This window comes from Poecilia reticulata, linkage group LG5, assembly GCF_000633615.1.
Source record: "Poecilia reticulata strain Guanapo linkage group LG5, Guppy_female_1.0+MT, whole genome shotgun sequence".
Lineage (NCBI taxonomy): Eukaryota > Metazoa > Chordata > Actinopteri > Cyprinodontiformes > Poeciliidae > Poecilia > Poecilia reticulata.
Genome location: NC_024335.1, coordinates 32,127,288 through 32,141,118, shown reverse-complemented (window position 1 = coordinate 32,141,118; position 13,831 = coordinate 32,127,288). Strand labels below are relative to the sequence as shown.

The following is a 13,831-nucleotide window of genomic DNA, read 5'->3' as shown; positions in this document are numbered from 1 at the left end:
ATGAGCTGAAGAGGGAAGATGGATGGATGGATGGATGGATGGATGGATGGATGGATGGATGGATGGATGGATGGATGGCAGTTTCTCAGTCTTCACAGTGAAGACTGCCATTATTCTTTAATAGAGAAAACACATAAAGATGTAAGGGTTCTATTTTGGTGGCCAAACTACAATACTTGATGAATTTCTAAGCTGACATTAATTAGACATTAGTTAATCAATTGGAACAAATTTAATCTAATAAACCATTAATTGACAATGGTAAATTGATTAATTGTTTGCATTCCTGTTATGTACTACTGTTGCCTCCAGGTAATCCTGAAAGATGTAGACTCGTTGCTTTACGTGGACACCGATGTTCTGTTTCTGCGGCCTATGGACGATATCTGGATGTTTCTCAAGTCTTTTAATGGGTCACAGCTGGCGGCCATGGCTCCAGAGCACGAGGTGTCCAAGATCGGCTGGTACAGCCGCTTCGCCCGGCACCCTTTCTATGGAGTGACAGGGGTCAACTCTGGCGTGATGCTGATGAACCTGACTAGGATCCGCAGAACACTGTTTAAGGTGAACTCTGAACACAGCCCCCCCATCACTCCACGCTGTGATAAACACACTAAAGTGGCCTGTAATTTCTTACCCCCACCCCTGAGTGCTCAGAGTGGCTCTGAACAAGACTTTCCATTTCACCACACAAACATCCTCAGAGCTCAATTTAGCATCTCTACTGGCAGCACTTGGAAAGCGGAATACAAATGTCCCGCTGCTTTGATGACTTTCCTTCTCCTGCCCGTCTTGCTCTTGCAGAGTAGCCTGATTGCTGGTGGTCTGTTGTGGGAAGATCTTCTTCATCCGCTTCACCAGAAGTACAAGAACCACATAACATGGGGAGACCAGGACCTCCTCAATATTATCTTCCACTATAACCCAGGTGCAGTGTTTGTTTGACTTTATTCATCACATCTAATGTGAATAAAGAAACCAAAACTACTCTGAAACGTTCTACATTAAAGGTTGAAAAGCATACCCTGCTCAGCTCACTAATCCTGTAGTGTCTTAAAGCGGTCCTTGTCATGGCTGTGACTGCAGACCGAGTTTCTGCTGCATCTGTCAGATGTGGGCATTAACTTCTCAGATGCAGCGGCAGTACGCTGGCTGCCAACCAACGGAGCCACAACGGAGCCAAAAAAGCTCAGCTCCGATGTCTTCAGATGAATCTTTGACATTTTTCTATAGACAAAATTCTTTGCTCTGAAATTAGAAGCAACTTTTAGAGACTGAGATGTGAGACAAGAAAGATGGTTTCTAGATGAATTCTAAAAAGAAAAGCATTTCAATTAGCTTTTTTTTTTATGAAAGACTGCACATTCTCTGTGCAAATCTACACAAAGGTTTTAAATCAGACAGATGGATCTGATCTCTTTTACAAAGCATTAGAAACATCTTGAGGTTGCAAACATCTGCATTCTTACCCAGCATCTATTGTTGAACCTATTGTTCACGAACTCTTGAGCCAATGGATTGCAGCAACTGGAGGACATTTTACTTTGACGGAAACACTTTGTTGTACCTGCCTTGTGTGGTTGGCAGGGCATAGACACCATGCAAAACACATAAGACTGATCAATTTTATGATCCTAGGTTTCTTTTACAGACAGCGCTATCCCAATTTCTCCATTTCCCCATTTCTATACTATTTTATTTAAACATGTCCTTGTTTGGTGTGATTATTATTTTTTTGCATAAATTGCATTTTAAAATAAATTTTAAAACAATACACAACCCACAGCCATATGCAAATAACAAAATTCTGGGAATCCTTGATACCCCCTTCAAAACCGCTTATAACTGTCCCACTTTAATAGTTCAAACACCAAATATACCTTAATATTCATTGATATGAACTATCACAGAAACTAACATCTACAGCTGAATTTTATGTTAGGCTAATTCAGTTAGCTAGATTTGTTTGTTTTTTAGCTTAATTGTACAGAATTTATGTCACATTAAGGTGGAAATAGTTTTTAAACGCAAAAAGCAGGGTGTTTACACTTTAGTAATTGTTTTAAATCCGCACATGTGACAACATGTATTTTTTTTTTCCTTCTGTTGCAGAGAATCTCTATATTTTTCCCTGCCAGTGGAACTACAGACCTGACCACTGCATGTATGGGAGTAACTGTAAAGGAGCTGAACAGGAAGGCGTGTCTATTCTCCATGGCAACCGTGGAGTTTATCATGACGACAAGCAACCTGCATTTAAAGTAGTCTATGACGCAATACATAATGTAAGTACAGGGTGAAAAAACTTAAAAATATATATTTTTGGACAAAAATTTGTCTCAATATTATTGAATCAAACAAAAACTAATCTCAATTTTAAAAATAAGTTGTGGTCCAATTTTTGAACTGTAATGAATTTTTTTGTTTTGTAATGGAATATTTTATTTTGGAAGAAAAAAAATTGTCTAAAAATCTTTTTTAATTTAAATTACTTATTTTTGTCTCATGAAGAGAAAAAGTTATTTGCAAAATATAAACTTTTATGTGTGCATGTCAGAAATCTTTGGTTGCAATTCTCAAACCTTTGGTTTTGATGCTCCCTTTTTTTGATTGAACTCAGAGTTTTGATTGCTGGAAACATGAACATCGTGGGCGGGGCCTAAATACGAACAATGTAAGACGTGTCCCTATTGGTCAGCGCTGATTAAAGTGAAAAACACTTACTCCCGCCCACCTCAGAACTGATACCCAAACTGCAGGGCTTGCTGCTTCGCTTCAGTGTTGGAGTGTATGTGTCTTGTATTTAGTTTTATTTTGAATTGTATTATTTTGAATTAGTGTTCTTTTGTAGTTTGTTGGATCCATTAAGCTTTGTTGCTACAGGACTATCAGTAGGGACAGCTGCTAATCAGACAAGCCTCACGTTAAACATATTTGATTCTTGCCACTTTCCTAAGTTCATTATTCAGGGACAGAAATATGATAATTGGTTAAGATGCTGTGGCAAAGTTGGTTTTGACAAGACAAATATAAACAAGCATGCACATGTGTTAACATTTTTTGCAAGAAAAATACAACAATTAACACCAACATCCTGGCAGAAGTCTGAAACGGGTATATCTGAACTTTTTTTTGCATCTGGAACACATTAGAACCTAATTTCCTTTATTTTATGTTATTTTAGCCTTCTATTTTCTATCTTTTCATCTTCATTGTAGCTGGAGCTGGACTGGAGTTCTGTTTGGCTTTTGTGGCTTCCTGGAGGAGACATCAGCTGAGCTAATACTGCTAAGAACTTAAGATTTTCTCTCTCCTGTCATTATCTTGTTTTGCTTTACTTTGACATATAAAATAATATCCTCTAGTTTAAAATGGTGTGCGGCCAGCTGTTAGCTTTAGTGGCAAAGTTTTCCCTGCAGATAGTGTTGTGGAAATTTTCCTTTAACAAGGAGTGAGGAAAGACTTTCAAAAACCCAAGGAACCAGAGAAAGAATATATTCTTAATCAGTATTTATTCGAAGTCTCTGCTCACTGATCGCAGTCAGGAGAAAGAGCCCCGAGCAAACAAAACTTGCAGTTTTATCAGAAACAATCCAGAAACTATGTACGTCATAACATTCCAGGAAAGATAACGACTCCATAGATTTATTGTACTACCAAGGACAGAGGAACTGCTCTGGAAGACTCCCTTTAGAGCAGGTGTGTCTCTCACAAGAATCATGAAACTGTTATGCATTGTTTTACTCATAATCATATGGTAATCTTAAAATTTTCCACTACAATAGCCATGGTCCTTTGTTGCCTTGATATCAAAAGGAAAGTAATAATAACTTATCACTGGATTGTACCTGCTAATCCAGTGTTTCTCAACCTTTTTTGGCCCAGTGCCCCCCTAATCCATATCCAGGTCCCTCACCGCCCCCCTACTTTGCACTGACTATTATTTTATTATTAATATTACTATCACTATTGTAGATGTTTTGATTTTTATGCTTGTTTCTATATTTATCATCAAAAATAATTTCCCAGAGAACAAAAAAGTCATGGGAATARAAATTATTTTCACAGGSGTYTAWGAAAAATKYAATGAACATTCAAGTTAAAATTGGTAGGCCTAACAGCAGCMAATCAGAGTGGAACAAATATTMTTRTTYTKTGCCATTTTCTAGTTGTTAAATATTACACTAAATGACCAGATAAAAGATGAACAACATGCCAGTTTAAACTTTGAACTATTTGCAAAACAACTGAGCTCTGCAACATTAACATGGATAGAACTGTAACTACATTAATCATAACTCTTCTTCTCTTCAGTGTTTCTGTGGGTTTCTGGTGGTGCAGCTCTGTGCTGCCTTCAGGAGAATGGGACATCAGAGTATCAACCGTAAAATTTCACCCACATGGCATTTATTGTGCAAACCAGAGCTTTCAGTGGAAAAACAAAAGTTCCAGGTCCTTTTAATGCCWTACAAATATGAGACAGAAACATGGATTATATCTTTATATAGATCTGTCTATTGATTATAGATTAATAGTTTTACTGGACAGAAATTACAAAGAACAAATATGGTTCTTAATCAAATCCTAATGAGTCAAATTGAAAGTGTCATGGAGTCACTGAACACCACCATGACATTAACACTGACATGAAAAATAATATTGAAGAAATAAATATCCATCCATCCATTTTCTTGAAATCCTTGTCCCTCAGTGGTGTCGGGAGGGTTGCTGGTGCCTATCTCTAGCTAACGTTCCGGGCGAGAGGCGGGGTACACCCTGGACAGGTCGCCAGTCTGTCGCAGGGCAACACAGAGACACACAGGACAAACAACCATGCACACACACATTCACACCTAGGGGCAATTTAGACAGACCAATTAACCTGACAGTCATGTGTTTGGACTGTGGGAGGAAACCGGAGTACCTGGAGAAAACCCACCATGCACAGGGAGAACATGCAAACTCCATGCAGAAAGACCGGGGCCGGGAATCGAACCCACAACCTTCTTGCTGCAAGGCAACGGCTCTACCAACTGCGCCACTGTGCAGCCCAGAAATAAATATATCAAATCTAATTAAAAACATAAATAAGTGATCAGTTCTTTACTGTTATGGTCTGTAAGATATATTTATTCTCAGTATTAAATGTGGCCTCAACAAACCCATGGCACTTCAATATTATTTTACCTTTTACCTGGAAATAGTGTCTGTTTATTCTTGCCATTCAGTCCTCTGTATTAATTATTGCTCGAAAGGTCTTGCCATACCAGTTTATTTCTCTGTATTTACTTTAGTTTCTTAATTTATTCTTGCATTTTGTTCTTCATGCATTTCCATTTAGTTTCCTTTGATTAGTATTATCCTCTCTTGGTTTATTGCTATGTCCACTTTAGTTTCTTTCCTGTTGCTAGATTTATTTTATCGTTTATTGACCATCAGTAATCTTCACTCATCACCTGCTGCGCCGCCTAATCGTCATGTGTTTCACATCATGTGTTGATTTTTTTCACTGCTCAGCGTCGGATTCTCTGTTTTTATGCCATAATTCACATCTAGTTTGTCGCACCATTTTATGTCCCGCTTCTCCTGTTTCAGAGTTTTGCGCAATGTGTGCGTCTTTTTTTTTTAACCCCCTAAGGTGCAGGGTGGTCGGGAAGCGTATTGATGGGGAAAAGGCAGACTGACATAAACCTTTTAAAACAACGGRAACAATTTCTGCATTCTGATTATTGAAATTTAAAAGTGCTGTGTTGTTTTATCACCCCCGTTTCATACCGGACCACTTACAGCACTGTGTTAACGCTATAAAATGAATGCTCTCTATCGTGGTATCACCCATGGAGGGATTTCTTGATTTCTTTATTTAAATGGGTTTCAGAGGGATACACAGTGAGGGTATTGTGATTTTAGCTACCAGTAGCAGGAGAACGGAGCTGCGCCAAGAAGCTAACAGAAGCTAACAAACACTGAATAGAAGAAGACCTGGCAGTTGCAGCCAGGCATGTGTAACGAAGTCTAAACTGGCATTGTTGTGCATTTAAGGTGTAAAGTTTACCTTCGACCAAACGCCCCTCTTTTGTAAAAATGTCCTCCTGCGGTCCTCTGAATGCCCCCTGGAGGGCGGTACCGCCCACCTTGAGAACCGCTATGCTAATCACTGGATGGATACAACAGCACACAACAAAAATTAGTTGTTGTACCAGTAGCTTGCAGATATTCTAGCTTTTGTGTCTATACAGTACAGCTATCACTAAAAACAATATGGAGAAAGAGTCAACTGGAAATTATTGATGTGGCTTGAATTTAAATGGAAGTATATCACCACTACTTGTGGCTTACAATTGGTTGTTTAGGGTACAGTTCAGAAGTGGGTTAGTCAGCACCAACACATCTTTATGCCCCTCCCACGATAATCATATTTCCAGCAATTAAAACTCTTGAGTCCAACTAAAAAAAGGGAGCATCAAAACCAAAAGTTTAAGAATCGCAAGCAAAGACTTCTATCACATGCAAATAAAAGTTTGTTTCGCAAGCAACTTTTTCTCTTCATGAGAGAAAAATTTGTGATTTGAATTTAAAAAATAGTTTTAGACAAAACGTGTTTTCCAAAACCAAATATTCCATGACAACATTTTTGTTTGAATAATAATGAGACAAATTCATCCCCATATGCAACTTGTAATGCAACATCATCTTTAATGTGCCTCTTGATTTTATAGCATTCTTGTAAATCAAATGCCATATTTATGTTTTTTCAAAATGTTGTGAGTCATTTATGATGTTGGACTGGTTGGAAAGCAGAAAAGGTCTTTGGAAATGCTGCATCAGTAGCCATGTTTCTATGCGATTATGATGTGAATTTTGAAAAAAAGTTTAAAATCTTGCAAAAAAGAAAATATAAATTAGTCGTATTTCCTTCTACTGGTTTGAAGTGAATCAACCAGCCCACGCAAAGAGTGATTTCATCAGATGTTGGCGTTACTCATGACTGCAAAACGAAAAAAAAGAAAAAGATGTAGTCAGACGTAGAAACTTTTGCACACACGTAGCACATGCATGTAGCTTGCACTCAAGTTATGAACGTGGGTATAAATGGTTCGCCCACTTGTGCGTAATCAAACACCTCAGGGAGTGTGGAGTCAGACGTGGAGTCTGACTCCACACTATGCAGCCGCACTGGACTGGAAATACAAGCAGCAGCTAAAGTTTTGAAGTCAGGAACCATTTTTGAAATTGAAGTGATCAGAAATCAGCAATACTCTCCCAAAAAAATACATTAGTCTTTACATTCAAGGTGACAAATGCTGTAAGAGACTGGTAAATGCCAAGTGACACGAAAGCTCATGTAAAACATTGTACTATATGGTTGGACATTATCTTTTTGTTATGCAAAAACTGATAGAAAAACAACTCACACTTCACAACAGTTGGTTTAAAAGAGTGGGACTGCTTCTTTAGCTTACAATAGAGGGCTCGTTGAAAAGAACTCTCTGGCTGGCTGTCGACTGTGTGATGTTAATTTTCTTGAGCTCACATTAAACAATTTTGGTCAGTTTTTTAATTTCAGACAGCAAAAATTAGTCTCTTAAACACGAGGCGGGATGTAATTTATGATTAATACACAAACCATGCCCCACTCCTGCTGACAGAATTAGTAAATGCCATTTACAGACTGTGATGAATTCTTTTTTTAAAATACTCTTTATTTAACCTTTTCATTATTACAGTAAAACATACAAATCACACAGAACTTGGAGCACTGATTTGTAGTTTATCCATCCATCCATCCATTTTCTTCCGCTTATCCGGGGTCGGGTCGCGGGGCAGCAGCTTCAGGAGGGAGGCCCAGACTTCCCTCTCCACAGCCACTTCTTCCAGCTCCTCTGAGGGAATCCCAAGGGTAGGGTAGACATAATCCCTCCAGCGTGTCCTGGGTCTTCCCCGAGGCCTCCTCCCGGTGGGACGTGCCCGGAACACCTCACCAGGGAGGCATCCAGGAGGCATCCTGACCAGATGCCCGAGCCACCTCAACTTGCTCCTCTCGACCTGGAGGAGCAGTGGCTCTACTTTGAGTCCCTCCCGGATGACCGAGCTTCTCACCTCATCTCTAAGGGAGAGCCCAGCCACCCTGCGGAGGAAACCCATTTCGGCCCCCCTGACCCGGAGAAGGCACTCTACCCTTTTCCGGCTCAAGACCATGGCCTCGGATTTGGAGGCGCTGAGCCTCAACTCTGCTGCGAACCGCTCCAGTGAGGGCTGCAGATCACGTTCCGATGAAGCCAACAGTACTACATCGTCCGCAAAAGGCAGAGATGCGATCCTAAGGCCACCAAAACGGATCCCCTCAACACCTCGGCTGCGCCTAGAAATTCTGTCCATAAAAGTAATGAACAGAATCGGTGACAAAGGGCAGCCTTGGCGGAATCCAACACTCACCGGAAACGAGCCCAACTTACTGCCAGCAATGCGGACCAGACTCTGACATCGGTCATAACTCTGACACCGGTCATACAGGGACCTGACAGCCCGTGTCAAAGGGCCCGGTATCGCAGATTCCCGGAGTACCCCCCACAGGGCCTGCCAAGGGACACAGTCAAACGCCTTCTCCAAGTCCTCAAAACACATGTAGACTGGTTGGGCGAACTCCCATRCAYCCTCCAGGACCCTGCTGAGGGTRTAGAGCTGGTCCAGTGTTCCACGACCAGGACGAAAACCRCACTGCTCTTCCTGAATCCGAGGTTCGACTATCCGACGGACCCTCCTCTCCACGACCCCTGAATAGACCTTACCAGGGAGGCTTAAGAGTGTGACCCCCCTGTAATTGGAACACACCCCCCGGTCCCCCTTTTTAAACAGGGGGACCACCACCCCAGTCTGCCAATCCAGGGGAACTGCCCCTGATGTCCTCCCCCACCACCGGAGCTCGGGGGGCCGTTCCTCCAAACCACGCCTCTCCAGTTCTCACTGTCATTGCCCACGTGAGCGTTGAAGTCCCCCAGTAGAACAAGGGAGTCCCCAGGAGGGACACTCTCCAGTACCTCCTCTAAGGACTCCAAGAAGGGTGGGTAATCTGAACTGCTGTTTGGCCCGTAAGCGCAAACAGTCAGAACCTGTCCCCCCACCTGTAGGCGGAGGGAGGCTACCCTCTCGTTCACCGGGGTGAACCCCAATGTACAGGCGCCCAGATGGGGGGCAACAAGTATGCCCACTCCAGCCCGGCGCCTCTCACYRTGGGCAACTCCAGAGTGGAAGTACGTMCAKCCCCTYTCAAGGAGACTGGTTCCAGAACCAGAGCCATGTGTCGAGGTGAGGCCGATTATTTCTAGCCGGAACCTCTCAGCCTCGCACACTAGCTCCGGTTCCTTCCCCACCAGAGAGGTGACGTTCCWCGTCCCAAGAGCCAGCTTCTGCAGCTGAGGATCAGACCGCCAGGGTCCCCTCCCTCGGCTGCCGCCCATAGCATAGATTTGTAGTTTAGTGGGAGAAAAACAATATTACATAATGTTGGGTCTTATGCTTCCGTTGCTCTTATATGTAAACCATTTAGGCCAATGTTTGCTGAAAGACTGTCCTTTGGTGAATAGAAGATATGCCACATTCCCATAGAAGGAAGGGCATGCTACTGATGGAGGGCTCAGGGGTGAGAACCTGGTGAGGAGGAGCGTTGATGCAGATAGCACTCCTGCTATCTGCTTTGGTCCCCTCCATGTTCAACAAAAGCACAATTCCATATCCAAATCCTGGGTCAGACGGGCTACGGTCATACACGAAGAGGCAGTGAACAGACTATTTATCCATAGGAGGATATAGAGTGGGTGGGGGAATCTGTAATACAGGCGTGGGTCGAGATCCTGATAGACAACCAGCAACAATTCGACCAGGGCAAAGCCAGTGGGCACATCCAGGGAACAAAAGCGAGGGCACAACAATGAGGGTGAGATGAAGAGTGCTGATTATTATCGAATCAGCACTCTCACGTTCTCACGATCAGCTTTTGGATATAAACATTTTGACAAACATTTTGACAAATGACAAATATCAAATAACGTTATCCAGTTTTTTTTTCCCCCAATAGCTGTATAAATTTTTTTTTGTGCAATGGGTTGGAGCTGGCTTCTCTAAAGTGCCTCAATAAATTGTATGACAGAGTTACCCTCCTGTTCTTCTGGGACCCCAAAGACGCATGTTTCTTCTGAAGTGGGACTCTAAATAAGCGCTTGGGCAGGTGCATCCTCTGCTGCTTGATGCAGGAGCACAGCGCCTCAGTTGCCACCTTCGCCCAGTTGTCCGCTTGATGCATGCTGGCGTCTGCCTTGTCAGTCCGCTCAGCTAGGCTCTGTACATCAGTGACAATACTATCCAGCTTACCATTAATCTCATGTCCCAAATGCTTGTTTTGCATTGTCCCCCTTTAAGGCCATCTTCAAATCATCGATACCCTTAAATATTCCATCCGAGTCCATGCAACCATGGGCCAGCCACGTTGTTGCTAGCTTCATTCGGATGCTTTTTAGTTTTTCGTGGCCAGGGTACTTTTATCCTGAGCTCTGAGCATCTTTATCAATTTTTTATGGCTCGACATGCTTCTCCTCCCGTTCATAAATTACGTTGTCAAGGCAGTAAGCAGATTAACAAATGGAGGTTTTTGATATTAAGGTGTGAGAGAGATTCTGGTGTGACCGTTATTCCATATGCTTCCGGAAATCCAAACCTTGATGACTTTCCTTTTTTAAAAAGAAAAAAAAAAAAGAAGCTGATTACACTTTGGGGTTAGATGCTGATGACTGATTGTTTCTCCACAGTTTCCCTTCGAGGACAACATGTTCCAGTCACTCTTCTATCCCATCCAGAACAAGTTCTTGGACACTGTCAACACTCTGTGTGGTCGGATTCCCCAGGTCTTCCTCAAGCAGATAGAAAAGGCGATGAAGACTGTGTTTGACGCGAATGTGGTGCGCCATGTCAGACCACACAAGTGACTGACATTGGAGAGCTGTACTTCCTGTAGATTATGAGCAGCAACGGGATATGTTGAAGCAAACTGGAGGTTGTGTGGGTTGGTAGTGCTGGACACTATGGACCTCGTGGAATGGGTTACTTTACAAGACGATGGACTGCGATGATTTGGTGGAATGAACAGACAGTGCCTTGCTAAGGTTTTTCCACCCCTTTTAACTGGTGTTTTATATTTTGCTATGTTTGCAATGCCAAGCTTTAATGTGTTTTATTAGGATGGACCAACACAAAGGAGTTTGATTAAGCACCCTAGTTTCCCTAGTTTTTTCTCCAGCCAAATTTTTACCCATTCCACTCGCACTGCAGACCGTTCCTTGAACTAGGGTTGCACCGATTCACTTTTTTCACTTTTGATACTGATACCAATATATGAGGTTTAGTATCAGCTGATACAGTACAGAAAAACAATGCTGAATTGACATAAGCAGTTATTTTTTTAACACAGACATCTACGTTCCATCTACGAGCTTTTTGTCATGACCGAAAGAACGAGATCATGGAAGCGGCCGAAATGGGTTTCTCCGTAGGGTGTCTGGGCTCTCCCTTAGAGATAGGATGAGAAGCTCAGTCATCTGGGAGGGACTCAGAGTAGAGCCGCTGCTCCTTTACATGGAGAGGAGCCAGTTGAGGTGGCTCGGGCATCTGGTCAGGATGCCTCCTGGATGCCTCCCTGGTGAGGTATTCCGGGCACGTCCCACTGGGAGGAGGCCTCGGGGAAGACCCAGGACACGCTGGAGGGACTATGTCTCTCRGCTGGCCTGGGAACGCCTTGGAGTTCCCCCGGAGGAGCTGGAAGAAGTGGCTGTGGAGAGAGAAGTCTGGGCCTCCCTTCTTAAGCTGCTACCCCCACGACCCGACCCCGGATAAGCGGCAGAAAATGGATGGATGGATGGATGGATGGATGGATGGACAGACAGGCGGGCGGATGGATAAGTGTACTGAATTATAAATTTGATAACTGCACCAGTACAGCTCATTTAAATATACCAACACCTTATCAAGGTTGGTCAAATAAAAACACGACACCCTGATTTTTTTGTTGTTGTTTTAAAGGTTTTGTTGGCTCTAGTGACCTTTATTTGAAAGTAGTTTGACAGGAAGGAGGGTAATGAGAGAGAGGGAAAACATGTACCAAATGTCACCAGGCCAAAAATCGAACCTGCGACCATCACCACGAGGACCAGGGCCTCAATATGTGGGTTGTGCTTTGCCCCTAGACCACCACAGCACCCCAGGACAGCTTTAATTTAAGTGCAATTAGCAGTATGACAGCCAATGTAAAATGATGAAGAAACTAAAACCGACAAAAATAACAGGTTGACTGCCTTGGTCAAACATGTAAAAAATAAACTGCAGCAAAAAATTTTGTTGGGAGTTTTCTGGCTTATTTAAAAAGCTGGACCGAATTTAGCTGATACCAACTTTTTTTTAGCAACAAAGATGCTAAGTTGGGAACAATAGGGTGACTATTCTAACCACACATGCAGATGTGACCCATCAGCACTCCTTCCCCAAAGAACAAAAGGTTGATTTTTCAGACTTGTTGAGGTAGATAAGATCTGTGAATGAATTTGGTTTCTCATGTAAGTATTGGCTGATCGCCAGTCTCCCAAAATAAAGGAAATTGGGGCAATTTATCAGTGCATTCATATTTATAATGCTTTTATTAACACAACTACAATTCTTGATATTTTTAATAGAATAATTACTTCAGAATCTGTCAGGTGCTATAAAATATAGTATTTTTAAAAATTAATATGCAAAGCTCTACTGTATATTCCTTTTACCTTGCAATTCAAATTAAATGTTGAAAAATTAAACATTTTTGCACTGGATAAAAAGTAGAAAACTGGTTATTATTACCTCAGTTCTTTTGTTTCACTTCAAATATGCACTGTTTTGTGTTGGTCTGTCATAAAAAAATCATATCAGGTCGCATTGTCGTAATTTGACAAAATATGTACAGTTCAAGGAGCATGACTAAGCAAAGGCACAATGCTGATCAATGATACAACAGAATATTTTTGCCTTTTTTCATTTTGTGGTTCTACAAAAATAAGAATGTGTGACATATAAATTGCCATGGGTAAAAAAAAAATAATGAAGCACCTCATCAAAAACACAGAAGAATATTTTTAGGGTTTTTTTTTTTTGTTATGCATTTTCCAAATTTATATTTAAAAACAAACAAGTAACTTTCAGAAATTGAACCTTTTAGCAGTATTTTGAATCATAGGCATGTAAGTGAGAACAATCCAATAATTTGGGGTCTGTTCTGCAATTATGCCACCATCAGTATTAAGTATAACACAGTAAATTAAATATTAGATCCTTAAACTACACTTTGTGACATTAAAACAGTGAATGTACACATTTTAAGCAACTTTTTTTTTACTTAAACCAAATGTGCAAGGTTTTTGTATGGACTTAGTATGGTTATGATTGTGCCGTAAAAATATTATTGTGTACCATGTTTACTATCAGAAGATTTGGAAGTGTGCGTGTGTTTGAAAAAGTGTCTCTGCTTGAAGGTTTGTTGTGTGCCTGAGTTGTTTTTTTATGTGTTATAATGGTGCAATTGTATCACATATCTCAACTTACAAACTTAAAATATAGTCCACATGTTTCTAAATGAAACAATATAATGTTTTGAAGCTGCTTTAGTCCAATTATTCTTACACTATTGTAACGCTATTGGGTAATGCGCAGGTCTGACTGCAAGATTTAGTGTTAACCACTTGGAGAATCAGAAGTAGGTACGGCATGGAGTCAGGGTTGGGTGGATAATTGATGCAACTGAGGCAAAGAGCTTTGT

The 13,831-nt window shown here is 41.5% G+C and overlaps 1 protein-coding gene across 1 annotated transcript in view; it reads left to right on the top strand.

Moving 5' to 3' along the window:
* The window catches only part of gxylt2 (glucoside xylosyltransferase 2), a 33,725-nt gene extending 22,162 nt beyond the window's left edge, over nucleotides 1-11,563 (top strand). The window contains exons 4-7 of the mRNA XM_008410591.2: nucleotides 313-564; nucleotides 805-928; nucleotides 2,113-2,285; nucleotides 10,803-11,563. Coding sequence (XP_008408813.1) covers nucleotides 313-564; nucleotides 805-928; nucleotides 2,113-2,285; nucleotides 10,803-10,979 — 726 coding nt within the window. The 3' untranslated portion in view covers nucleotides 10,980-11,563. The remainder of the gene's footprint in view (nucleotides 1-312; nucleotides 565-804; nucleotides 929-2,112; nucleotides 2,286-10,802) is intronic.
* The last annotated feature ends 2,268 nt before the right edge of the window (nucleotides 11,564-13,831 follow it).